Source organism: Ctenocephalides felis, unplaced genomic scaffold (genome assembly GCF_003426905.1).
Source record: "Ctenocephalides felis isolate EL2017-DRISC unplaced genomic scaffold, ASM342690v1 CF-g0.4_SCAFFOLD_01886, whole genome shotgun sequence".
Taxonomy (NCBI): Eukaryota; Metazoa; Arthropoda; class Insecta; order Siphonaptera; family Pulicidae; genus Ctenocephalides; species Ctenocephalides felis.
In genome coordinates this window covers 24260402-24286254 of record NW_020538040.1, presented here as the reverse complement: position 1 = coordinate 24286254, position 25853 = coordinate 24260402, and the positions used below count along the sequence as shown (strand labels likewise).

At 29.1% G+C, this 25853-nt stretch overlaps 5 protein-coding genes across 6 annotated transcripts in view; 1 reads left to right on the top strand and 4 right to left on the bottom strand.

The window, feature by feature from the left end:
* The window catches only part of LOC113374784 (protein N-terminal glutamine amidohydrolase-like), a 4222-nt gene extending 2283 nt beyond the window's left edge, over window positions 1–1939 (bottom strand). Inside the window, exons 1-3 of the mRNA XM_026614751.1 lie at window positions 1642–1939; window positions 1422–1575; window positions 128–398 (exon numbers count right to left, since the gene is read on the bottom strand). Coding sequence (XP_026470536.1) covers window positions 128–398; window positions 1422–1575; window positions 1642–1706 — 490 coding nt within the window. The 5' untranslated portion in view covers window positions 1707–1939. The remainder of the gene's footprint in view (window positions 1–127; window positions 399–1421; window positions 1576–1641) is intronic.
* Window positions 1940–4257: 2318 nt separating this feature from the next.
* LOC113378157 (serine/threonine-protein phosphatase alpha-2 isoform) lies at window positions 4258–7929 on the bottom strand. Of its 2 annotated transcripts, none has more exons than XM_026618680.1 (8): window positions 7462–7929; window positions 7205–7336; window positions 6817–7033; window positions 6639–6754; window positions 6254–6423; window positions 5462–5609; window positions 5194–5338; window positions 4258–4519 (listed from the first exon to the last, which is right to left on the bottom strand). In XM_026618680.1, the coding sequence occupies exons 1-8, from the start codon at window positions 7547–7549 to the stop codon at window positions 4510–4512; spliced, it is 1026 nt and encodes a 341-aa protein (XP_026474465.1). In that variant the 5' UTR covers window positions 7550–7929; the 3' UTR covers window positions 4258–4509. The 2 variants fall into 2 exon arrangements, with proteins under 2 accessions (XP_026474465.1, XP_026474466.1); XM_026618681.1 differs by having other exon boundaries at window positions 7495–7924.
* Window positions 7930–8758: 829 nt separating this feature from the next.
* Window positions 8759–12816, bottom strand: LOC113378154 (testin-like). The gene is made up of 5 exons (XM_026618679.1): window positions 12679–12816; window positions 11524–11657; window positions 11029–11178; window positions 10673–10746; window positions 8759–10593 (listed from the first exon to the last, which is right to left on the bottom strand). Exons 2-5 carry the CDS (start codon window positions 11651–11653, stop codon window positions 8983–8985), a joined length of 1965 nt encoding a protein of 654 aa, XP_026474464.1. The 5' UTR covers window positions 11654–11657; window positions 12679–12816; the 3' UTR covers window positions 8759–8982.
* A 119-nt stretch (window positions 12817–12935) lies between these two features.
* Window positions 12936–14401, top strand: LOC113378159 (synaptosomal-associated protein 29-like). Its single transcript, XM_026618684.1, has 2 exons — window positions 12936–13704; window positions 14073–14401. Exons 1-2 carry the CDS (start codon window positions 13137–13139, stop codon window positions 14294–14296), a joined length of 792 nt encoding a protein of 263 aa, XP_026474469.1. The 5' UTR covers window positions 12936–13136; the 3' UTR covers window positions 14297–14401.
* Window positions 14402–15606: 1205 nt separating this feature from the next.
* On the bottom strand, window positions 15607–21730 carry LOC113377553 (splicing factor U2af 38 kDa subunit-like). Its single transcript, XM_026617913.1, has 6 exons — window positions 21547–21730; window positions 21331–21485; window positions 20305–20459; window positions 16532–16731; window positions 16251–16436; window positions 15607–15783 (listed from the first exon to the last, which is right to left on the bottom strand). The coding sequence occupies exons 1-5, from the start codon at window positions 21588–21590 to the stop codon at window positions 16253–16255; spliced, it is 738 nt and encodes a 245-aa protein (XP_026473698.1). The 5' UTR covers window positions 21591–21730; the 3' UTR covers window positions 15607–15783; window positions 16251–16252.
* Window positions 21731–25853: the final 4123 nt, after the last annotated feature.

Here is a 25853-nt window from a genome sequence, read left to right as displayed (position 1 = left end):
TATCATCTAAATACTTTTTAACCACTTTTTTCACATGCAAATAAAAACTTAATAAAAAGATTACTTAATGCCATTAAAAAAAACTAAATAAATTTATTGTTTATACAAACAGAGATATAAAACAAACCTTTACAAGAAATGCACTCATACAAAGGAGGTGGTTTAAGCCAAGTGCCATCTGGTCTCAACATGTGCCTGCGATCAGATGCAAAACTACTTATAAACTGATCAGCTGGTATGACACGAAAAAATCTATGGTGTTCTGGATTCAATGCCAAATCTGATCGAAACGTTTCCGTCACATATTTATGAAAATGAGTGGGAAATGGTAACTGGGAATCTAAATCAAATACGAGACACTGTGCTGGAGTAGAGTGTATAAAAAACACATGATAGTCCTGTAAACAAAAACTTAAATCAAAAACAAAAAATATTTATAAATAAAAAATTAAATAAACATTTTTTGAGAAAAAAGGAGACTTAATTTTAGTTTTTAGTTATATTAGTTAATTGAGACTTTGATTTATATCAAACAGAGAATCCAAGAAGTAATAGTACAACCATCTTCATAAAAATGATCTTGATTAGAAGATGAACAAACAAAAATAATATAATAAAAATTACAAATGAATAGGTTATAATATATAATGATAAAAATTATAAATAAATTATATAAAAAACTGATTATTTTAATGTTTCTTATATAAGTATATAAAATATCTTAAATTTGATGCTGATATAATATACATTAGTTAGGTTTTAAGATCGAGCGTTATATGAATAAAAAATTGTATGTGTAGGGATTTAAAACAAATTTTTAAAAAAGCATTTATACATTTTTTTTATTTTTGTAATGCGCAAATGTAAACCTAACTAATATATACATACATCAAAATAAAATTGATATACACTTGTATTTTTTAATCGGTACATTTCGACACTGTATTACATGTGTCGACACTATATTCAGCAAATTCATACCAGAAAGTATACAAAAGTAATATAAACTGTTTGTAATTAAAGAATCAAATCAAAGCCACAAAATAAAATGAATATATGAACAAAATAAAAAATAAAAGTATGTAGTTTGTTGCATCATTTATCATATTTCAAAATCTAAAATCAGTTTTTATTTTTTAACTCTATATACAACAACCCTGTATATGTAACTACAGTGGATAGTTAACAATAGATGAGAAATTTCAGACAATTATGAAAACTATAAACCATATCGAAATACATGTCAATATAAATATTGTCTGAAGAACCATTTGTTTGTCAGGGGTACAAGATTAATTACAACTATCCTACATATTCCACTTTGAATAAAAATGTCGTATGATAATATTATTACAGTTGGTGGCCTGATGTGCTGGGATTTAATTAAAAATAATTCGCCAGGTTGAAACAAAAATATTTACCCACATAACAATATGGTCATCTCCATGACCTGCCTTTTGTCGCCATAACGGAACCGTTCGTCCTTCATTCGATACGAAAACTGCGTAGCACCTACTCAACTCTTCCACGTTTTCTTTGCCCACTTTATCACAAAGCATCCAAACATTTTCCTCACTGAAACCAATTATTTAAATAATAAGCAATCGGAATATTGTGTTGCATTTTAAATTGATTCGTTACCAATAGCATGAAACATAACTGCATTCTGATTTCTTAGGGAATAAATTTATTCTATCGTTAGTCATTTTACTCTATTTTACTCTATTTTTATACAACAGTTGTAACATATTTATCGTTTCAAATTGATTATTACATTATTGCATAAAATTGTTATAACTCATTTGGCGTTGTATATAGTTCAACCTATCTATATGAATTTGATATTTTATTGTAACAAAGCGAATAACATTTTTAAAAAAGCCCATATAAGTATTTAAATGTTGTCAATCTGACAGCCGTAGAGAAAATGTCACTTTAATAGTAAGGCCATAGATAGGCGAAATAGGCGAAATGTCACATATTACCACCATAGATAACAGAAGAGTATGTTTATGATTAATTTACTACCATACATACTCTTCTTTTATCTATGCTACCATACTACTTAAGGTGCATCCACACCTAACGAACGAACATAAATAAACGTACCAGAACGAACGGCAACAGCATAGAGTGGACGCCACAACGATCACGAACAAACATAAACAAACATGGCGAGCAATGTTCCGCAACTTGTCGGTACATCAAAGGGAATTGTTCGTTCATGTTTGAACTCGTATGTGCAGTGTGACGCTACCACGAATGTAGACAAATATTTTTTTTTTGATGTTAAAATGTGCAGTCCTGCATTAGTTTATGTTGTCTTTATTATAAGATATTGCTGTTATTGACAAATTTTGTAAATTTGATGACTTTAATTAATTTTGCTCTTTCCCGCCACTTTAAATAATAAATCTGACGTTTCACGGTACATCCTCGAACAAAAAGATTCAAGCCCTCACTGCTTTGGGGCGTTTGTTTGGAATTATTCGCGTTTGTTCGTGTTTCTGTTCGTTCTTCTTTGTATTTTCTTGTTCGACATGTTCGTTCGTTAGGTGTGGATGCACCTTTAGATAAAAGAAGAAGATGATTACCACAAACTTGAATGCCATAATAGACGTGGTGTGACATACCTTAACGTAGATGTCTTATTCGATCAAAACGAAAATAAGCGCAACAGGCGACAGGGGCTCTAACTAAAATCGCGATACAGACATTTGTTCGGAGATTACCGGCCATGGATAAACAAGCATGTGGATGTGGTGAATATGAAGTTCTTCAGTTATGTAGGAGAACCTGATATGAACGAACCAGTAGAACCAAGTTCTAAGCAATATGAGAATATAATATATCCAATACAGAATGGATTTTAACAATCGTTTATTTGAACCTAAATTTTGCATTACAATCAAGATTTCATTAGAATTGCAATAATATAACAAACATACCGAATAATAATATATTACCATTATGTAATAACACATTTACAATCAAATCGAAAAATATAAAAAAAAAACATAAATTCAATCAAAATCGTTTAAATTAATTCTTAAGTTGTAGTTCTTTAGTTGATGAAAAACGTAAAGATAAATAAAACATTTTTCTGATTGATTACTTTTGTACTTCTTGTGGGTGCTCGTACGATGATACACGTTCTTCCTTAGATGGATTATTATTTGCACAATTTTATATGTGTTATAATAAAATTTCCTAACAAAATAATACCTCTAAGACATAATTGCTACATTGACTTAAGTGGTATTTTATGCACAGATGCTTCAGCAAAATACTAGTTTATTTATTCAAAGTACAATACATTTCCGCAACACATTTTTATTCCAAAGCCCAAGGTAATTTACTAATTGGTCAAAATCGCAGTGTTAAATCACATAATGAACCATATCGACATAGTAATTGATGATTAAAAAGCTGTTGTTAATCTGAAAATCGATCATTACAAATGAACCGGCGTTTTATCAAGTAACAAGGTCATTCCGCTGCAATGACAAATATATTGTTATCTAACACAATAACGCTTTTCCAAATTTATAAATAACCAATTTTCAAATCAAAACCAAAATTACCACATAATTTTATTTAACTTTTAGTTTATTATTTATTTCATTGGATTGTTTTTTTATTAAACAATATCTTTAAAATTTATTTTTTGTTTTTTTCGTAGTTTGAATTTGTTAACGTACTGAATGTAGACACACATACAGTGCCGAAATGTATATAATAAATAGTTATTTATTGCTTTTTATTTCAACTATTTGGCTGCAAATAAACATTTCAACAATATGATTGAAAATCTGAATACAAACTGTCTTTACCTAGAGATTATGTTAAACCCGCAATTTTAATCGATAACATACTACCACTATAAAAATGTACCAACGCGCGTATAAAAGCTTTTTAATTGTAACACACTACAAAACGGAGTATATTTATCAAGTTAAAACGTCATATTCTGTCAATTATTCCATTACTTAACATAAATTGATGCTTCAATAGCATGATGAAAAAAACACAAAACTCTGGAAGCAATCTTGTCTGACACATTTCCAACAGATATCTTTGTTGTATTCAGATGTTCATAGAATTATACAAATTTAACATTGTTGATATTATACCGACAAAAGAATTATGACATGACCTTCGTTTTAGAAGGTGCAATCATTGCACCATTTTTGTAAAGATAAACAATGACATGTTTTATATGAATTTTATTTTGAGAAATAAATATAACATTTTGCTTTATTGAAAACATGTACATGTTTAAAAATCTAATTTAATCAGCTAAAATAACAATTTGAATGTAAATTAGAATTACGATATTCTAAAATCTCATGCCAATAGAAGTTTTATATAAAACTAAAAAGTTTAATGGAAATGAAAGTACTACATACATGTGAACTCATAAATTAATGAATTAGTTAACATAAATGAAAATGTGCTTGTGGAGGAAGCTCGATTCCGATACAAATGGTGGCTTATAATGTAAAATTATCAGTCCCCCCTAAAATAAAAAAAAATTGTTCACAATTTGTGTTAAAACACAAACTGCATCATAAATTAATGCAAGACAAAAAAAAATAAAATAAAAATTGTTAATAATCGGAATAATACTTGCTAAAACAAGAAAATGATAATAGTTGAGCAAAGTATCTTGAATTATGAAAATTGTTTTAAATGGTAAAATAATTGAATTAAATAAAATAAACCGAATAAAATACATACATGTATGTATGCACAAACAAAACATTGCACCCATGTACATGTATATATTTGTATCTGTAAAAGTGCATTTATATATAAAACCTGTATTTTAATAAAAATATTTGTCAACACCACGAGTGTTGAAAAATTAATAACAGAACACTGTTTCCATGGTGTACAGAAATACAAATGTAACTTAAAGAGAGATATACTTCTCATAATGCAACAACACAAGAAAAAAAGCAACAAGAGAGTGTGATACTTTATAAGTAGTTAAACCTGAATGGCAAACTTGCTAACTTGATAAAGTTAAACTCTGTAAACTCAGCCTAACTTCCTAATTTTGTTTTAAAGAATTTTTGTTTGTGCATAGAGAATCGTCTTTAATATGCCCTACAGATTCAAGTTAATATTTGTTGTTGTTTTTAATGAAAGTTAAATTAGACAAATAGTGACAGTTTGGGTGTTTATTACTTCTTTTTATTCTTGTTATTGGCTCCCCTCGGGGGAGTCACAGGCCGGCCTGCATTCAGGCCTCCATATTGGAATTTCCTTTTATCAGCAGGTTTCAATATCTGGAAGGAACACATAAGTGTCTCGTCTACAGACATCATAGCTCCTAAAATGATTTTCAGAGAATTAATTATGAAATAAATAGTATATAAAATAAATTGTATAAATAGTATATAAAATTAAATTCGTTATTTATGTGTCTATGACAAATAGAAAATATTATACTAACCCGCATTGTCAAATTCACCACAATAATTTGGTGCACTGAATAAGGTTACCAACTGCCTCTTAGCAAAAAATTCATAACCATCTTCAACAACTTGATGTGCCCTACATATCAGATCAAAATCATGCTTGTGTAAAAACTTCCCAACTACCTAAAAATATGAATTTCATGTAAATACAACAGTTAATCTAGCATGAAATATTCAGATAAATACATTACATACTACTAATACACACTGGCAACAATATAATGATATTGGGATATCAAGATTAAAAACCAGTGCACCTATGCAAATAATTGTGACAAAACTGATAAACATTTCAGTGTAATGCGATAAACTATTGAATAAAGATTTGGACATCATGTTATTAAGTTAGAGCCCTACAAATTGCATATAGTGTAACATTTGTATTGTTTATAATAAATTTGGCAATAGATGTTCTAGTTAATATTTAGTACATCATATGCATATAAATGTTCTGGAATATTTTTGAGGCCTGCACTATTGTTCTCAAGAATATCCTGCATCAAAATATGTACCTATCCAACATATTTAACAATGTAGTTTTTATTTTAATTATCTGTGATGAACTCACTTATCAAACTAAAAAGACCCACAAGTGCTATGAAATGTGAGTTTCAATTGTTATACTAATAAGAAATTATGACTATTGCAGAATGCAATACGAAAATAATCATAATTTAGAATGCAAGATTGAAAAAAAGCTACCTTGTAAAATAAACTGGCAAAATTTACCATATTGTGTTACTATTACTGTAGATTAAATTACATACCTCTGCTCCAAATGTAAAACTAACACCACGATCATTTTCACCCCAGCCCATGGTGTCCTTGTCGGGATCTGACCATAGTAGATCGCACAGCAAGCCTTGATCAGGTACATCTGTCGGCCTCATTATTCTTCTGATTTGTTCCATAGACTGTAAGTCAGGTGACAATCCCCCTAAAAATAATTTTATATCATATTGATATCTTAAAGCAAATTCCAATTAAACTTCTACCACTTAATAAACTATTATATATACACATTTTCTTTTTTTGCAAAAATTCTAAATTCTCAAAAAAAGTAAAAGTTATATATAATTTTGAAGTTACATTATATCCAAGTAATGATATTAAAAACAACGTAACATGTGAAATACAATCACAATTGCTTACCATGACAACAGAAGATTTTCTCATCCACAATTGCAGCAACAGGCAGGCAGTTAAAGCAGTCTGTGAAGGTTTTCCATAATTTTATGTTGTAGCGTCGTTTACATTCATCATAAAAACTGCAAGCAAACATTCATGTCAATGTAAATACTAGATTTTATTTAAAAGCATGTAAACATACCCATAAATCCTATTGATGCTTGCACATTCGTGGTTACCTCTGAGCAAGAAAAAGTTTTCTGGATACTTAATTTTATATGCTAACAATAAGCAAATTGTTTCTAAAGACTGTTTACCACGATCAACATAATCACCCAGAAATAAATAATTTGATTCTGGTGGAAATCCCCCATACTCGAAAAGTCTCAACAAGTCGTAATATTGACCGTGAATATCACCTGAAATCAATTGCACAAATTGAATTTCCACAGTTATATATCATTATAAATCTTTGGAGCAACAAATAAGAAATAATCAAGTGTAAGCCAACATGTCAAATAATGAAATACATAAGTGATAAGCATTTGACAGATTTTTTTTCATTTTGACACCAATACAAATGTAATTACCGCATATTTTTAATGGTGCTTCCAGTTCCAGTAAGATTGGTTGTGATAAAAATATTTCCCGAGATTTTAGACAGAGCCCTCGAATTTCACCTTCTGACAATTGAACATTTTTACCTGGCCGAGCACCTCGAACTGAAATTAAACATACAACATCATTATTACCAAAACTGCATTGATTGACACATTAATATTAAAACAAAACTCTCGAAAAGTATTTTTTATCGGGCGTTGGCAAAAGGCGGCCATTGACAGTTTACTTAAACGAGAGCCAGATATAAACACATTTCTACCTTCTAAGAGACGTGAGATTATGCTATCAATGTTTAATTTATCGGTCTCAGCCATTGGACCGAACTTTTATAATAACAACACAGTAATTTTTTATGTCTAAAACGTCTTGGAACAATTGATCAAGTTTGATTGAACTCAGCTTTTAGGAATATTGTCACCACAAAACAGTAATAATGGCCGACTTTCGTAAGACTCTGGAGCGACGTTGTTCAGACTGCAAAGTGAAACCTACAATTTTAACGCGGCTGAGGTTATCTGATTTGCCAACATAGTAACAACGAATTTGAGCACGATTTTCAAAACTAAAATAATAAACATCGACGAAATAATGTTAAGAATTATAAGCACATACAATTTTGAATAAAAACTACAAATTTTGAGGATAATAAAGAAATCAAACTGGTAAAAATATTTCTAAAAAAAAAACAAGAAACTTTCTATTTAACCATAGATAAAAGAAGGGTATATTTAACTATCCTGTCAATGCAAACTTCATCATACACCAAGTCAGTGATTTCCAACCTGTGGAGCTGTCGCAAAAGCGGGATGCAGCGGTTTCCAAAATATTATCTTCGAACACAAACCGAAAAAGTCAAATTGGTGATAAAAAAATGAATAAATGAATAGTTTTTTTTGTAAATATATTTTAACAAAATATTGTACATTATTTTGTAGACCGTTAAATAAATTATAATATCAGTTAAGTGTTTATTGCATAATAAAATTAATTATAATATAATTTAATTATTTGAATTTTCTGTATATATTATGTATGAAATGTTATTTATATCACAATTATTTTTATCTATGGAAAATTAAATTATCAATACATACAAACATTTGCCTGAAGTATAAAATTCCGATGTCTATCAAAATAAGTAAATATTATTTGTTATATGTGTGATAGAGAAGAAAGTGCCTAATGCTGCTTTTAAATATTTTTTGCACATTTTAAAACCTTAATAGCAAATATTTGTTATGGCATTCTGTATACAAATAATAATTAATTTGTACTCCTTCCATTTTTTCATATGCAATTAAATTCCTTAATATTAATATTTAATAACAAATAAATAAAAGATTAATAGTAAATTAATAGGAAATAAAAGACGAGCATAGTATACAAAATTTTTACTTCTTAGGTATAAAAGATAATTAGGTATATAATTAGGTTTAAAAAATATATAAAATTTATAAAAAAATACTGATAAATGCATTGAAAAACGAAATATGTTAAGTGAATAACATAGAAAATTTGTGGTTTTAATTTACTTTATAAAAACAATGACTTTAATCTCAAAAACTGATCTTTTTACATTAACAAAACAATCCTTTCCCATGCTATATTGCATCTACATAAGATTTTGTGATCATTTGTAGGGCTGTAATAATCAGCAATGAAAATATGCATTTCATTTCATTAATATTGAAATAAACTGATGCTCTTTATTATCTCTCTCTTCCTTGTTAAATAATGGCACTTATTCTTAATTATTCAAACTGGCAAAGCACTGTGGACTACACAAAGGAATACTGTTCTTTACCATGAATCTTCCTCCTAGCAGAGATTTGTTACAATTTCTTCCAGCACAATTGAAGCAGTATGTATGCCAGTGAAGCGATGACCATGCAACCCCTTGCTCATTTGCAGCAATTGGTTTTTGACAAGACTGACATTTTTCAGCCTGATAATTCTCATAACAAGGTAAACAAACTGGTTGACCGGATTTGTCATCACTCACATAATTCTGGTCAGCCAATGGAGTATCACAATGAAAGCAACAGAAGTGTCTGACATGAAAACTTGCATTTTCCGCAACTGTATACTCTTTTGTAAATATCAATTCATCACAAGCCTTGCAACGAGGTATTTTTAAAATGGCAGCAAAATCTCTAGCACAATATATATTACCTTTATGCAAAAAATAAACTAAATCAGCCAACAGTTCATTACATGAAAAGCAAACAAAACATTTTGGATGCCAAGCAACTTGTTTTCCATTTTTTTCTGTTTGCACTACTATTTCGTTAGAATGAATTTGTAATGTGCAACGCTGACATAATATTGAAGGTGTATCTTCTCGCGAGGAAATATGCAGTTCCTCAAATTCATTTAAATCTATTAATTTTTCAATACATTTATTATCCACGATTTGCAAGGGTTTACTTAAATTTAATGAAGAAGGTTTAATGGATTGTGATATATTAGCTGCTAAACCATTCTCAATCTTGGATAAGAATGGGTGATTTGAATAGTTAATTTTAGGTGGATGATCATTATTTTCAGAAAATATTGGTATTGTATCATCATTGTGATTATCCGTTTGTTTCTCTATATATTCAGGATTTGTTGTTACATTTGTAGATGAAGTCAAAATATCTCTACTTGAAATGATAGCAAAATTATCTGTGTCGGTTTTAAATGCATCGTTTTGTAAGTACTCTGCTCTGAATGCTTTTATGGGATGTAATAGTAAATCATTTGAGTAGTCTAATTTATTACTATCTAAATCTTCAAATAACTTGTCATAATACCAGCCATGTAAAACAGCACTCCGAATTGATTCTGAATTGATTTTCATTGGTATAAGCTTATCTTTTGTGACCTCACAAAGAAATGGGCTGTTGATAAAATCGGGACTGTTTAAACATGTTTCTTGTTTATAACTTTTTGAAGTATTTTTATTTATAAGATCATCTTTGTGAACATCATATCGCACGCCTTTGACTAACTCTGAACACAAAACTTGTTGAAGAATTTTGTCATTTTTAATACTTTCGATAAAAGGCATATTTTGTATATTTTCTTTTTCCAAACTATTTTGTGGTATTTGTTTAATTTCATGGTTTACAATATGGATTTTAGATGCTTTTTGTAAACCTAGGCGTGTAACATAACCTTGGCCAGAATTAGACATTACTTTCGCAACATGTTCTTCAAATAATATCTTCTCAGTATTTGTAAGATTGTGACAAAGATTGGGATCTAAATCATGTGGAGGCACTTGATACTCAAGTTGTTGTTTTCTGTGAAGAGCAGCAGCAGAACCTGTGATTGGAATGTTATCTTTGCCCAATTGATTCATATAATCAATAGCCTGTAATAGAATTTATATTTATATGATTTAAACCTTATTTTAACAATCTTGTTGATACATATTCGATTTATGCTGTTACCATTTCTGAAGATATATTTGGAGGCACCCAGTCTAAGTGTACAGCCTGGTTTTCCAATGCCTTTATCTTGAGATCTATTTGAAATTCATAAATGAAATATATTACTTGCAATTCATTTTCAACCTCAATATTGATAAATTAAAATTCTGTAGTGAGCTATTTATTATAAATAATTTGATCTACATAATTTTATATTATAGAACAAAAAGTGTTGAAATATTTCAATAGGCCAAACTTAATGCCAGCAGATCATATAAAATCATAATAATTAAAAGAAATCTAGTCAGTGTATAATTATATATATATATATATATATATATATATATATATATAATAAATAAATATGTATTACTCACAGGCAGGTTTTGAACGTATAGCACCAAGAATTTCGAATTGAGCCCATCCAGACAAATCTTCATCTGGCACATCATGTTGATCCTTTCGGCATTTACAATTCCTACATAATTTTCTCCAAAAGTGTAAATCCAACCCAGGACAATCTTTCCCTAGAAAATTGAATATTAAATGACAAACTGAAAAATACAAATTCAAGTACATACTATAAGTATGAACTTAATAACCATGACAGTACCCATGATAGTCCTGAAACAATTCCATGTAACAACTCTACACCATCCGGACGCATGCATACAAATAAAATATTGAGCTATCATAAGCACAAATATTGTTATAATAAATTTTGCACATTTGATATTAATTAAGTTACATTTGAATTAGGTGACCAGTATGAAAAATTAATTATCTGTGTATAATAATGTTATTCATGTAAAATGTTTTTAATTATTGATTATAAATACTACAATTTAACAAGTGATTAATTTTCCACATACCACATACATTACAAGAAGCACCAGCTCCTGTTTCATGACCTATTTTGGCTTTGCTCAATATTTCACGTCTAGTTTCCAATTTAGAAAGCCATGCTGGGGCAGATGGAATTTCGATAGAAGATTCTGCCATTTTGCTAGAGATTTAAATGAAAATTTTAAATTCTACAACACATTATTATAACATTTATCAACATATGAAACAATAAGGCATATGAATATTAAATTATTTATTATTTAAATAAACAGTAACATTTTACATGAATAATCTAATGCTACTCATTACCATTTTTTCATATTTTGGCTCGTATTAGGAATGTTATATTAAACGTCTAGGAAAAACATCATATATGAAGTATGTATTTATGTGAAGGTATAAAAGTAAAATTGTAATTGAATGATAGATTTCCTTAATTTGTAAATATAACTAATAGATTTCAATGCTGATGTTAAATTCCTGATAAAATATTTCATGACTATTGTAATACTGCCTTTTTCAATATGAATATCCTTAAGAATTTATACTGTTTATTATAAGTTTATAATATAAATATATATACATAAACATTACAGAAGGCAACACAAACAATTTCACATTGAACACAATAGAAAAAACAAAATGGAACAAAAATTTATAGACAACCTCCGAGCAATATAAAGATGATTAGTAATGGTAATAATTTCAAAAGAAATATTATAAAGAAATTGAAGATAAAAGATATTAATAGATAGCTGACTAAATGCAGGGATAAATAAAACTTATAATATAGAATGAAATGGATATATATGTATATGTAAGTGTAATTTTTTTTCGTTATCTCCTATACCAGGCATCCCTGCCTGACTGGGATGTGAAAATATTATGTCAATTGCTAAGTATTATATAAAATATAGTGAATAACATTGTACATAATTACACAAACATGTATTTACACAAAAAACAAATAATGATTAAAACTTGAAATACCTCATTGTTGCTCTTATGAAATGCAAATATTAAGTACAAGATATTAGATCTCAAAGACATATTTCACCTTAATAGTGAGTACAACAGAAAAAATATATACATAAATATCCTCAGAATTTTTTGCAAAAGTGAACCATAACAAAATTGATACTAATGTTTTTACATTACTTATTACACTTTACTTTACATACCTGTTTATAAAACTATAAAACTATCAGCACAATTACTAATGAGTGAAACAAAAGCTAAAAGTATGATTAAATATATAAAACCATAATTTTAATAATCTCTTTCATCAACGCATGACTCATCCCATGTTGTTCTTATCAAAAGCGATTTGACGTTTGACGTTCGTTACTTTTTTTTGACAACTAGCCTCGCACTGATTGTGAGTTGACACAAAATTCATAGTACATAATTTATAATTTAAACGCAGTTTAAAAATTAGAAGTGAATTGAATACACGTATAGCCTTGCTTTTTTATTTATTATCAATTAAGAATGATTTAATTTATTATTTTTGTCACACAAACAAACGTGAAGTTATAGAATAAATTGACAGCTTGAAAGTACGACAATGTCGTGTAGTTTTCTATAAACCAATTGAAAGTTTATTGTGACTGTTTTCTTTCTGTTTCGCAAAGGAAAAATGTCAAGTCATAAGTATTTGTCAGATACAAATAATTTATTTGAGGATGTCGACGATGAGGCGTTTCTTAAAAATTCGCGTGTCCCCTCTGCGAGCAATGGCTACCACAGGGTAAATGGATCATATCAGCAATACAACTCCAATTTGAATTATAATTCAGAATGTGGTGTACAAAACGATAGACAAAAGCTCATTGATCAAAAGAAAGCTATTGAAGAAAGAACTATTGCGAGCTCTAGTCGTAGTATAGCTTTGTTAAGGGACTCTGAACAAATTGGAATTGCTACTGCAGAAGAGTTAATAAGGCAAAGAGAACAACTCGAAAACTCTAGCAAACGTCTAGATGAAATTAATACTACATTGAGATTTAGTCAAAAGCATATAAATGGTATTAAATCAGTTTTTGGAAGTTTAAAAAACTATCTGTCCGGACAGAAGGATGAAAGAGGGGCTACTGCAAATGCTAGCATGAAGAGTAGTTTATCTGACATAACTTCTGAAACTAAAAAATTAAATTTGGATGTACACTCTTCACCAAACTTGCACAATACTCAAAGCATACCTGCTGGTAATTCTTTCCTTTTTCAATTATCATGTAATAGTTTTATTTTGCTTTGAGACAAAAATTTTTATAGATTGTAAGTTTACAAATGGTCACCTTTATTTATTCAAAATATGTATAAAAATATTAACTGATTAGATTGCAAAATTTATTTTGTCAAACCTGTGCTCATGTAAATAATGGATTTTACAAGCCAGCAGTACAATATTTTGTTAGTAAATATAGCACGAATGTAATTATAAAATTGAAATGAAACCATAATAAAATAAATACATAACTATCATCTTAAACCTTGATCAAATCAAAGAATTGTTCAATCCTTGTAATACAGGTCATCACATTATATAACTTGAAACATCTATGCTTTTTTTTAGAAACAAGGATTCAGCAAAGTGGCAGCAAACATATGAATGCTATCTTAGAAGCAAACTTAGAAGAAATGTCTGGCAACATTAATCGTTTGAAAGGTTTAGCAAGAGGGCTTGGCGATGAAATAGATTACCAAAATGATCTTCTGGACCAAATTTCTTCTAAAACAGAACATGCCGATCTTGCATTGGGAAAACAAAATAAGGATATTACTAAGTTATTGAAGTAAATGATTTTATAAATTGTTTCAATTTGGCTGGTTTATGCTGTGAAATCATTATTGTAAAATAAATAAAACATAATTATAAGCTACATATTATAAATGAACACTTTATAAGGTCTGTAAATTTAATTTTATATATTAAGTAAATAAATGTTAGATACTACATATCATAGTTTTATATATAAACTCAATTTCATAAATGTAATAAATGGAAAATGATTTGTTCAATCACTGTTAATAATTTAATTAATTATAAAAATACAATGCTTGTATAAAGATATGATGTGGAGTCAGATCGTCTCTGGGATCATTTGTGACTACTACTACAGTGCCACAGAAAAATTATGAACTTTCGAGAGCAGCGTAGAAGTTTGCTGAAATTTCATTATCATTTACCAATAATTATTCAGAGAAAACATTTATATTTTATGAGTAATTAATGGTTTACCCAAAAGTAAAACATCACTATGAAAATACTAATAAAGCAAAGATGTTATCAAATAAACTGCAGGCATAATTTCAGTGTCTTTATTTTAAAAGACAATAATCTTATTTAACACTCACAGTTCGGGACTGATTCAAAAACCAATCTACCAGTAAACCTGTGTGCTGCTTTTTATGGAAACGTACCTGCTGTGAACTTGATATTGTGTATGCAGTGCAATGAAGAGCATACATTTACTAAAATAATATCTAAATTTATTTTTTGCAGTTGTGTTTAAAGCAATTTCAAAATATGTGGAATAGTAGATTGATTTCAATGTTGTAATTAATTATCGTTGACAATTTTGTTATTTCAAAGAAATGAATTACAAATCAGAAAACCGTATTTAGAAAGAGATTACATAATAAAAAAAAAAGGTAAAAAATACTTTGTAAATATCTAATAGTAAATTTTGATAATACAAACATACAATATTTGAAATAAGTAATTATATCAAATTAATGCAACAAGAAAAAAATAAATTATAATTAATTTATTGATGGGAATGTGATGAAATGAATAAAATTTTACTTTGGAAAAGCTCGGCAGGCTGCAGAAAAATATTCAAAAAACTGCATTGAGCCCAAAGCCCGCTGGTTGCTCATCCTTGATCTATTCTATTCGACGCTTCAATATGAACTGAGTCATTGTGCACACAACTGTCTAGTGCCGAGTGATATGCTAGACTTACCTTGTCCCCTCATAGGGACAGCCAAGTGAAAAAACCCAAGACTAAATAGATTATAAATCAATCTTCATTCTAGTAACATTTTGAGAAGGTTGATGCCACTCAGTAAAGAATAAAACAAAAAATGAAATTCATTTTTGGCTTTGGCTTTTTTACTTTAAACATATAAAAGACAAAAATTAAACAATAGAAATTAAATCTTAAAATTAATTTGATTACTAAAGTTATATGCAGTAAATATTAAAAAGAAATTGGTGGCAATGTAAGTAAAATCAACTTCGATCTCTTCATAGAAAAAAGTTATCAATTAACTTCACCAATCTGAAAAAAAAAAGAGTGTTGAGAAATGGTACATTGAGTGTTGTATTGAGCTATTTACTACAAATCCTTATCTGCCTTATCAGTGTAACAGTTTCTTGTTTTTATAAAAAAGATATATAAATAATTATACCATTAATATATATACATAATATATAAATATATTGACCTTGACAAAAAATAAACGCGATGAAGCTAATTAAATAGATAAACATGTAATAAAACATGTTGTTGAGTAAAAGACCACAAAATTAAAGAATGATTAAAAATGGATTTTCCAACAGTTTGATGTCTTTTCTCAAAAATTCTTAAATCACTTAGTAAAACATCATTTTATTTATATAAATTAAGTGAGAAACTTCAAATATCTTACAAAACATATTTTTCTTGCAATAACCTCAACTAAAAAAATACTACTTTGGATTGATCTAGTTTATAGTCACATTCTTGTACAGAGGCTATTTTTTTACCGTTAATATCTTCCAGATCGTCCACTCCTTGGATCACCACCTTGAGAATCTTTACGTGAATTACGGTCTCGGTCGCGGGACCTGGAGTCGCGCCTATCACGCGATCGAGAACGACGTCTACTTCCACGATCTCGTGAACGGGAGCGTGATCTACGAGATGAGCTCTTGCGCCGTGAATACAAGTAGCTAAAAGTCGATTCAAATATGAGTAAAATTTTACCATATTCATTAGAACTATAACAGTCAATTTGCAAATAGTTAAAATAAAACGTAAATGTTACCGTCTCAATTCCCTTGAAATTGGTTTTAAGTGCATGAAGTTGCAGAAACCAGATCGAGTACATTCGCCCATCTCATATTGACGGCAACAAGCTTCTCGGAAATCAGTTACAGGTGACAATTCAGAGTAAACAGGTCTTCCACCAAACCATCGGTTGTTTAAATCAGCAGCGGCTCGTTCAGCATCTTCTTCTCTTTTAAACTACAAAATATATGATGCAATTTGTACTACAGATAAAAATAAATGCTTGCATGATGAGCAATTTACTTCAAAATGGTCTAAAACAAGTACAGTAGAAGTTCCTTATTCGCGCTTCCTATATACGCGTTTTCGCTATTTGTTTATCACAAAAAACTTGTGACCCAATTTCTATATTCGCCGCTAAAAATTTATATGTATCGAACCCAAAATTCTTTGCCTTCATTTTGAACTAATAAAGAAATCTTTGACATAAGCTGCCTTCGCCGCTATCGGTGTTTTTGAGAATGTAAACTAATGGAATGAAAATAACCTTATTTATTACACAATGAATAAAATTTAAAATATACAATAGTAAAATTGGACTCAAATCGACATGAAATCTACATTCCCAGCCCATTGAAGAAGAGCAATTCACTTCAATTGCTTCTAAAAGCATAGACATTTAATTTGCAAAATCTTAGTGAAGAATTAAAAATGAACTGTGCGATTTCTATATGGGCATTGATCTATATATGTAAAGTGTTATTTTAAGAAGCAAATTACTGATGTGACTGAGTATCAGTTTGAATTAAGGGGTTAGGGGTACTTGGAATTTTTGAAAAATCGATTTTTATTTTTTTGCATTTTCATTAAGTGTAATATCTTGAAAATGTTCTCTGAAAATTTCAAGTTGATCCGATGATTACTTTTTGAGTTATTGAACTCTTACCAGCGCGCTGACGCAAGTGGAGAGCTCGATACTTATACTCAAGATTATTCTCCCTCACCTCCTGATGTTTTAAAAGCTTTTAAACCGATTTACGACGATCTCAGCAATAATAATTTACTTTCAAGATGTGTAGTTCAAGATTGAATCCATAATCAGAAAAAATTAAGAGCTTCAACCAACTAGTGTAAAAAATATGCCTAGAAACCGTGAATACTAGTTCTACTATCGTACAAATTGCTGATTGCATATACATAATCATTATGATTGATTATGGATACCCTAGGACCTAATTGTGGGTATAATTCCTATTAGTATGCTGAAAAATTGGATGCCGCACGTGTGAAAGTGGCAGATCAGCGCGCCAATGAGAGCACTCGGGAGGCCAGAATGCTTCATAGGCAACAGCAAATACAAATTTTGGAAACTTGCACAATGACTGATGAACTATTATATGGCCCAGAAATAGATGACTCGGTTTAAGTAATTCAATAATTCGAATTTCTGTACGTAAATCCAATGTGAAACTTTAAACGCGTTTTTCTCAAAACTATGTTTTTTGAACCGGTGACCACTGTAGCTTTTAGAATACATAATAAACTCGGGCCTGATCAAAGGATTTTTATTTTTTTCAAAAATTTCAATATTTTAGGACCAATTAACTGTTGATTTTTTACCCAAAAATCTAGATTTTTTTCCTGATGCTGCCATTTTGTTACTTTTTGCAAAAAAAAGAAAACCTTCAATCAGGCCCAGGATTATCTATTTATAAAACTATTTTTTTATTTGATTGATTTTAGATGAATCTCTAAGGAGTTATGATGGTCACTGCCAGGACCGTTTTTTGAAACAGGGTCAACAAAAATAGCTATAACTTTGGGAATATTTATTATTCTTTTCTAAAATTTTTGTTACTTCAAGTCAAAACATTGTATAATAATGCCGTATTAATATTTTTGTAAAAAAACATCGTTTAATAACAAAATTTTTTTTTGAAAATTCTCATTTTTTCGTGCCTCCAAGTACCCCTAATCCCTTAAAGAAGCAAAACAATATTACAAAGTTCTTCAAATCATTGCCTTAGCTTCAACAAAATTAATCAAAATGTACAAAAACTATAATTAAAAATGATATTTGTTTTAAGTATAAAAGACCTCATATTAAAATTAGTTATCTAACATTAATATAAAACTTTTATAAATTGACTTATTTTAATATGGGATCTGTTATACATAAAATATTGCATATTAAATAATAGTTTTCAACAATATTTATTTTTCTTTATTGTGTTGCCTTGGAACATATCCCCTACAATTCCATATAAAATGCCATCCTGCCATTTGCAAATTCTTTTTTCACGGAATTTTCACGGAACGTATTCCCCGCGAATAAGAAACTTCTACTGTATATAATTACTTTAAAAAGAGTATTGTTCCTTACTAACTTTTATACTTGTTTATCTATCTATGCTTACTGAAACAACACAAAAGATTTAAAAAAATATTATTGTTAGTAAGTAAGGCTATATCATGCTACTGTGTTCAGCAACAAGAATCAATTATATGAACTATTTAAAAAATTCATGAACAACTCATTGTATGAACTAGAGATGGGTAAATCATTCCGATATAACTCCTTCCTCGGAGTAAATCTGAGCGGAGTTGTATCGAAGATTTTGTCATGACTTCCCTAAACTGGTACTAAATCTGTTAACATGTATAGACATTTGCTTCAGTTTTTTTTTTTACTAATATAAAGATTTGCGTCGAAAGAAGAAGCTACTTTGTGGTCTCACAGAAAATGTTATGTCTTTCTAGAAATAAAGTGTTCCAAAATAATGCAATTTTGTATTCTGCATTCTGTATATGATAATCCTTGTACGTAAATGACCTCCTTCAAACCAGCAGAGAAAAATTTAGTGTTATACTATTACTTTTGCACTATTACGATTTTATAATAGTGTAAAAGTAATAGTATGCTGATTGAACTACCTGACATATGTACCTACAACTAATTTTCGAAAAGAAAATAATCGGAGAATGTGAAGTATTATTTTGTTAAAAATATTATACATGTATTAATAAAAATTTGTTCTTATTTCATACATGAAATTTATAGCATTATTTTCGAATAAATATAAAAATATTCAATCAATTCCGTTTTTTTGTCATCACTACAAAAAATATAAGCCATTGATTCGATCGTTCGACATATTTTTACAATGCAACAATTAATGGTAAATTTTATTTAATTTACTTTATTGAGATTTATTTATTCATAAATTATCTGGTTGCCTAGTTGCCAAGTTGACCCTTTGAAGCAAAAGAATTACCCTGATATTTCAACATTTTTATTGCCTCAATTTCGGCATATATAGTTTGAGATTTGTATGAATATTGAAATGCATAAAATAGTAATTTTTCAAACACTTCGTAAATCCTTAGATTTATGAACTACACACTATAAAACACAAGTGTGTCGAGTATTAGGTTTCAAATTTGTTGAAGTCATGGAGTTGTTAAGCGGATATGACTCCTCTCTGAAGCGCAGTCATATATCTTAACCGATCAGATATGATAAGCAAATCTCTAGTATGAACAAAACTGCTAGAGAGCTCTTTTTTTTTTCTCTGGTAATTTAAATTAAAAATTACCCAAAATATATTCAAATTCATAAAAAACGTCTGGTTAAAATAAGGCAAATGAAAAGTACTTGATCTAACATTTGATTTGATAATGCATATGAAACAGACCCAGAAAGTTTTTCGTCAATATGAATTATTAATGTTGATAATGAACATACTTTAAAAAAAAAAACAGGTATTTAAAGCAATAAACTAAATTAGGCTTAACAGTAAACCAAAATACCTTTATGTAGACATTTCCAACTAAATGATCACCTAAATTATCACAAACATTCATTTCCTCGATTTCTCCATACTTGTCCTCACACTCAACAAACACATCTTCAAAGAAGTTGTCATAATGCTCTTGCATCTCTTCGTCAGAAACATTGGCTACCACTAAAATAATAGGATAACAAACATAAAAATAAGATTACAAAAATAAGAAAATATATACAGTGGTACCCCAACATAACAACATAATTGGTTCCATACCCATGCTCGCATGGCAAATCACTTGTATCTCAAAACAAGTTTTCCCAAATACATTCCCATTAATTTGTCCCAGCTCTATTGTTTTTGTTAAGTTTTTCAATAATAAACATAAATTTTCAAGATAAAACAATTATTTATGAAGCTGAAATTCAAATTCTGCAAAAATATAAATTAATATATGAAAAATGAAATAAATCATCGTTGTTTAAAAAAAAAAACTATCCAAAGCGCATTATTTTTTCACCATTCATGATATTGCAAAATGAAATTAGACATGTTTTATTGAACTACTTCAACGCTGAAACTTTTGCAACTTTTTTGAGGTGATTTTTATCCATTAACTTTTTACCAATCAGAGCAGTTTCTAAATTATTTCAAGGTCCTTTGGCTGGAGTTATACATTTTATCAACTCTTTCTGTTGACAACAGTACATATTTACAATGTGTTACACTCGTACATCATTGCCATCCTCATATTTTTCAAGTTTTATTTCAAAAAACATAGTCATTAACTATTATAAAACAGCTAAAATATTTCTATGATAGGCAAATCGCTGTTACAACTGACTTGAATTTCATATTTTCGTTTCGCCATTAACGCATTTTCTAAAAAAAACTTCTATTTTACTCGCTCAAAGCTCATATCTCAAATATTGCTCGTACGACAAAGAAACGAATCGCACGTTTGGCGGCCCGTATCTCGAAACACTCGTACGTCAGGTCACTCGAAAGCCGGGGTACCACTGTATTAATAAATGTAATGAAATGTACATACAATGACTTCCATCGGCAGATTTGGCAGAATTTTGAGGATTCACATAGAGGTTCTGCAGCAAGCAAGTTTGAGAGAAGGTAGGCTTATTGTGGATTCTAGAGCATCGATCTCCATGTCTACAAGCTCCGATTTTAAAATAAAACGAGCAGTTTACTCTGAAAAACAAAAATAATATCAGAATACGTTATTGTATATGCCGCATCAAAATTTTCTTACTTGTCTTTCTCTGTTCCAAAAATCGAAGCCAAATACTCGGCCATTTGTCAGAGTTTTCAGGCACCAGCGGAATTAAATAAACCGAAGTAAATAATAACTTCACTAGCTCCGAAACGCTATATAAACACAGCAATAATTATCATTAAAACAAAGATGACAGGTTGCACCGCAGCCAGGAAGAGTAGAACAGTAGAACCGACTAGAAAAGTGTTACCAGACTACGACACTTTTACATTGTACAGGTGGCGCGAAAACCAAAACTGTTTCAAATGCATTGAACATAATAAGCATCATTTATCCATAGATAAAAGAAGAGTGCATTTATCTATGATAAGAATATGATAAGAATATGAGATATGAAGAAGAGATATGAAGAAGAATATGATAAGAATGTGTTTGAGCATAGATAAAAAAAATGCGTGTTTGAGACAGTTGTGAATCGTCACAAACTAAAGCAGCGTGATTGCTTTGAAAAAAGTTCAACATTTTCAAAATTCTCCAAAATCAAATTTAAAAAAATTCAAATCAAAGTTTTAAAAAAAATTAATCTTTTTTTAAAAAAAATAATTTTTGGTACGGAAAGTTATAGCAATTTGCCTCAAGGAAAAAATTTCTATTCCATGTAATTTTCTTTCCAAACTTTAAACGCATTTTTCTCGAAATAGTGTTTCCAAAGTCGGAGACCAACATAACTCCAAAACGACTGATCCCACTAGTCTCAAATTTTAGCACGAGCTTCTTAAATATATGGAATGGAAGATTTTTCTGATCCGATATATACTTTTATTTTTATAAACAATTTAAAGTCAAAATTTCGCAAAAAAACATTTTTTGTAAAGAAGCCACCATTTTGTCAAAAAATATTATTATGCACATTCCTTCGATTAATCACTAGATTTATCATTACTTTAATGAAATCTCTTTGGTTTTTTAATTTCAGATGATTTAGTACAGAGATAGAGTGGTCACCGCAAAACTTGTTTTTCAAGAGGTGCTTCCGGAAATTAGCTGTAACTGTTTTATTTTAAATAAATATTTTTGCTCGCAATTATTTTTAAAACTAATTAAAATATGCCTTTATATGCGTATAAATTTTTGTTTCAATAGATTGAATAGTTTTTACAGAAAAAAATCTCAAAAAATCGCTTTTTTTCGGCCTTCTAACCGTATATAACCCTTAAGGCACGATGGCATACACTACTAGTTTTCTCTTATGTTGAATTTTCCTTTGCTTTTCTTTTTCTAAACATACTAAAATTTTCCTCGCTTTGGAATCTATGCCAAAATCAGTATAGTTTGCTGTTTTATAACGACTGCCCTACCGTACCCTGGCAATCGTACGCAGTCTCCATCACTTTATTTTATAACTTTTACATATTGTCTTTCCCCAAAATGTAGTATGATTATAGAAATCTGTGAAATTTATATACTAAATCAGAATTTGAATAAGCTATTCAGTGCATATTGTTCAAGAGCAATGCATTTGAGAGCAATTTTTAAGGAAGATTATAAACAAATATTAAACTCCAACATACAGAAAATCATAATTTATCAACAATACTGACGTATCACAGTAGTAACTAAACATAAACATTTGATAGTATTTTTACATCTAAACTGAACATAATAAACTGAACTTAGTAAGCGCGGGTGTTGTTCCCAAACAATAGGCCCTGGAATAATTTTATTCATTTTTTTAAACTGAAATTTGAATTTGAAAATATTTTTACGATTTTTTTATAATGTTATTGTTACGGGTAATATTGCTGTTATCGTTCACAATTCGAGGACAAGAAATTATTTGGCCGCATTTTAAGAGATAAGCCCAAACGAAGTGCAGATTTCTTTTCGGGTAAATTTCATCGATTCGGACAACAACCTAAAAATCAACAAGGTATCCTATTTGTTCAGGAAGGAAGATCCAGAATCAAAAAGGACGTGTTAACGGAACTTATGGAAACTGGTGAAGATTTAGATGTTGGAGTCGATAAACAATTTGCAGATTTTGAAGATTTCAGCGAACATATCCACTATCAACCAAATATGGAAGAATTCATGAAGCCAGAAGATGCGCCTTCATCTCCGAGTAGAAAACGCGACTATTTACGGAGGTATAACAAAATGGTCGGTTTTGATATTGATAAATTAACTGATAAACAAATACTGTCCGTAATGGATCGTTTGACCGATGAAGAAAAGATGACATTAGAAACTGCGGTAAAATCAAATTACGAAGCAGATTATGAGGAAGTAAGAAGGAAACGAGAGGAATTCATAAAGGAGGATCAAGAAAAAGATTACTTTAAAAGCTGGTGCGATTCATGTCAATGTTGTTAATTATTTTTATTTTAATTTCTAAATCTGTTTATAACGATTATTTTTAATATAATTATATGATATTTATCATATATGCCTCTTTTATCTTTATAAAATCATGATTTTATAATTAGGTTATAAATAAACTGGCCTTTGTGAATATAATGCAGTTTTGCCACCAAGAGAAACTCGATCCATATACGTATGTTGGTTGTATACGTAAATATACATATTCTTGTCTATATTTGTTGGTTGTGTTGAATGTCATCTCCCATAAATATGTAAGTAAAAATGTTCTCCACAATATCTCGTTGCGCTGTGGCGCACTAGAACGTGGGCACACGAAGAAAACATGCTTTTGCTCCTTAATATCTTCTGAACAAAGCTGGATACCTTATTTATCTAGGAAATTTATCTAGGGCTGATACTCCGGTGAGTATATATAGTTTATATGTGTTCATTTATGTGAGCATAGAAGAATTTTATCTTGCGCCGACAGCTGTATTGATTTCAAAAAACAAAAAGTTGTTCAATAATAATAATTCATTAAAGTTTAGACTCCTTGCATATTCAAAGCGAGGCCGACTATTTGAACTATCACTATTGGAAATCTGTACAGTATTGAATAATCTGCAATAGATTCAATATTAGGTTTCAAGATTCTGCAGCAATTCGGTACTTATAAATAACTTAAATAATATATTGATTTCTTATTGATTTTACGTAAGGCAAACGCAATCGTATAGATTTTGATTGAACTCTATAAAAATTTAAAAAATAATACATAGCAAAATAAATAGTACAAACAAATGTTATTTATATTAGTTTTATAATACAATATTTTGCACAAAACCTAATTGTGATCTAATTCATAATTTTCATAATTTTTTATTTATAATAGTTATATCGTTGTTTGTACAATATTAATTTTACCATGAATAATTTATTTCTGGCAAACTATTGTAAATTCGTTTTTTAATATTTGGTTATTCAATACATTGCAAAATGCACTTTTAATTTATTAATAACGTCCACATACATAAATTAATAACTTAGATAGTTTAACTTGCAAATAAAATAAAATAAGATCAATCAAAGTTATGTCTAGATATGGTTTACAATATTCATAGTCGCTCAAATCAGAACTAGCATTCGGAGCCTGCCTTGCATCTGATTTCGTTTCGGATTCATGGCTGTCTGTAACAAAATAATATCAAATAATTTCAAAACTAGAAAAAATACAATAAGTTATCAGATTTAAATTTTGACTTTTGATACAAGATTAGGTTAATATATAACAAACGAAGGTTAACTCTTATTTTGATTGAAAAAAAAAACACACAAAAATAATGCATAAGCAAGGGTTATTTTGTGATGTGAGCATAGAAGAAAATTTTATCTTGCGCCGCCGACAGCTGTATTGATTTCAAAAACAAAAAGTTTTCAATAATTGTTCAATAATTCAATAATTCATTTAGACTCCTTGCATTTCAAAGCGAGGCCGACTATTTGAACTATCACTATTGGAAATCTGTACAGTATTGAATAATCTGCAATAGATTCAATATTAGGTTTCAAGATTCTGCAGCAATCGGTACTTATAAATAACTTAAATTAATATATTGATTTCTTATTGATTTTACGTAAGGCAAACGCAATTCGTATAGATTTTGATTGAACTCTATAAAATTTAAAATTAAAAAAAATAAATAGTACAAACAAATGTTATTTATATTAGTTTTATAATACAATATTTTGCACAAAACCTAATTTGTGATCTAATTCATAATTTTCATAATTTTTTTATTTATAATAGTTATATCGTTGTTTGTACAATATTTAATTTTACCATGAATAATTTATTTCTGGCAAACTATTGTAAATTCGTTTTTTAATATTTGGTTTATTCAATACATTGCAAACATGCACTTTTAATTTATTATGAATAACGTCCACAATACATAAATTAATAACTTAGATAGTTTAACTTG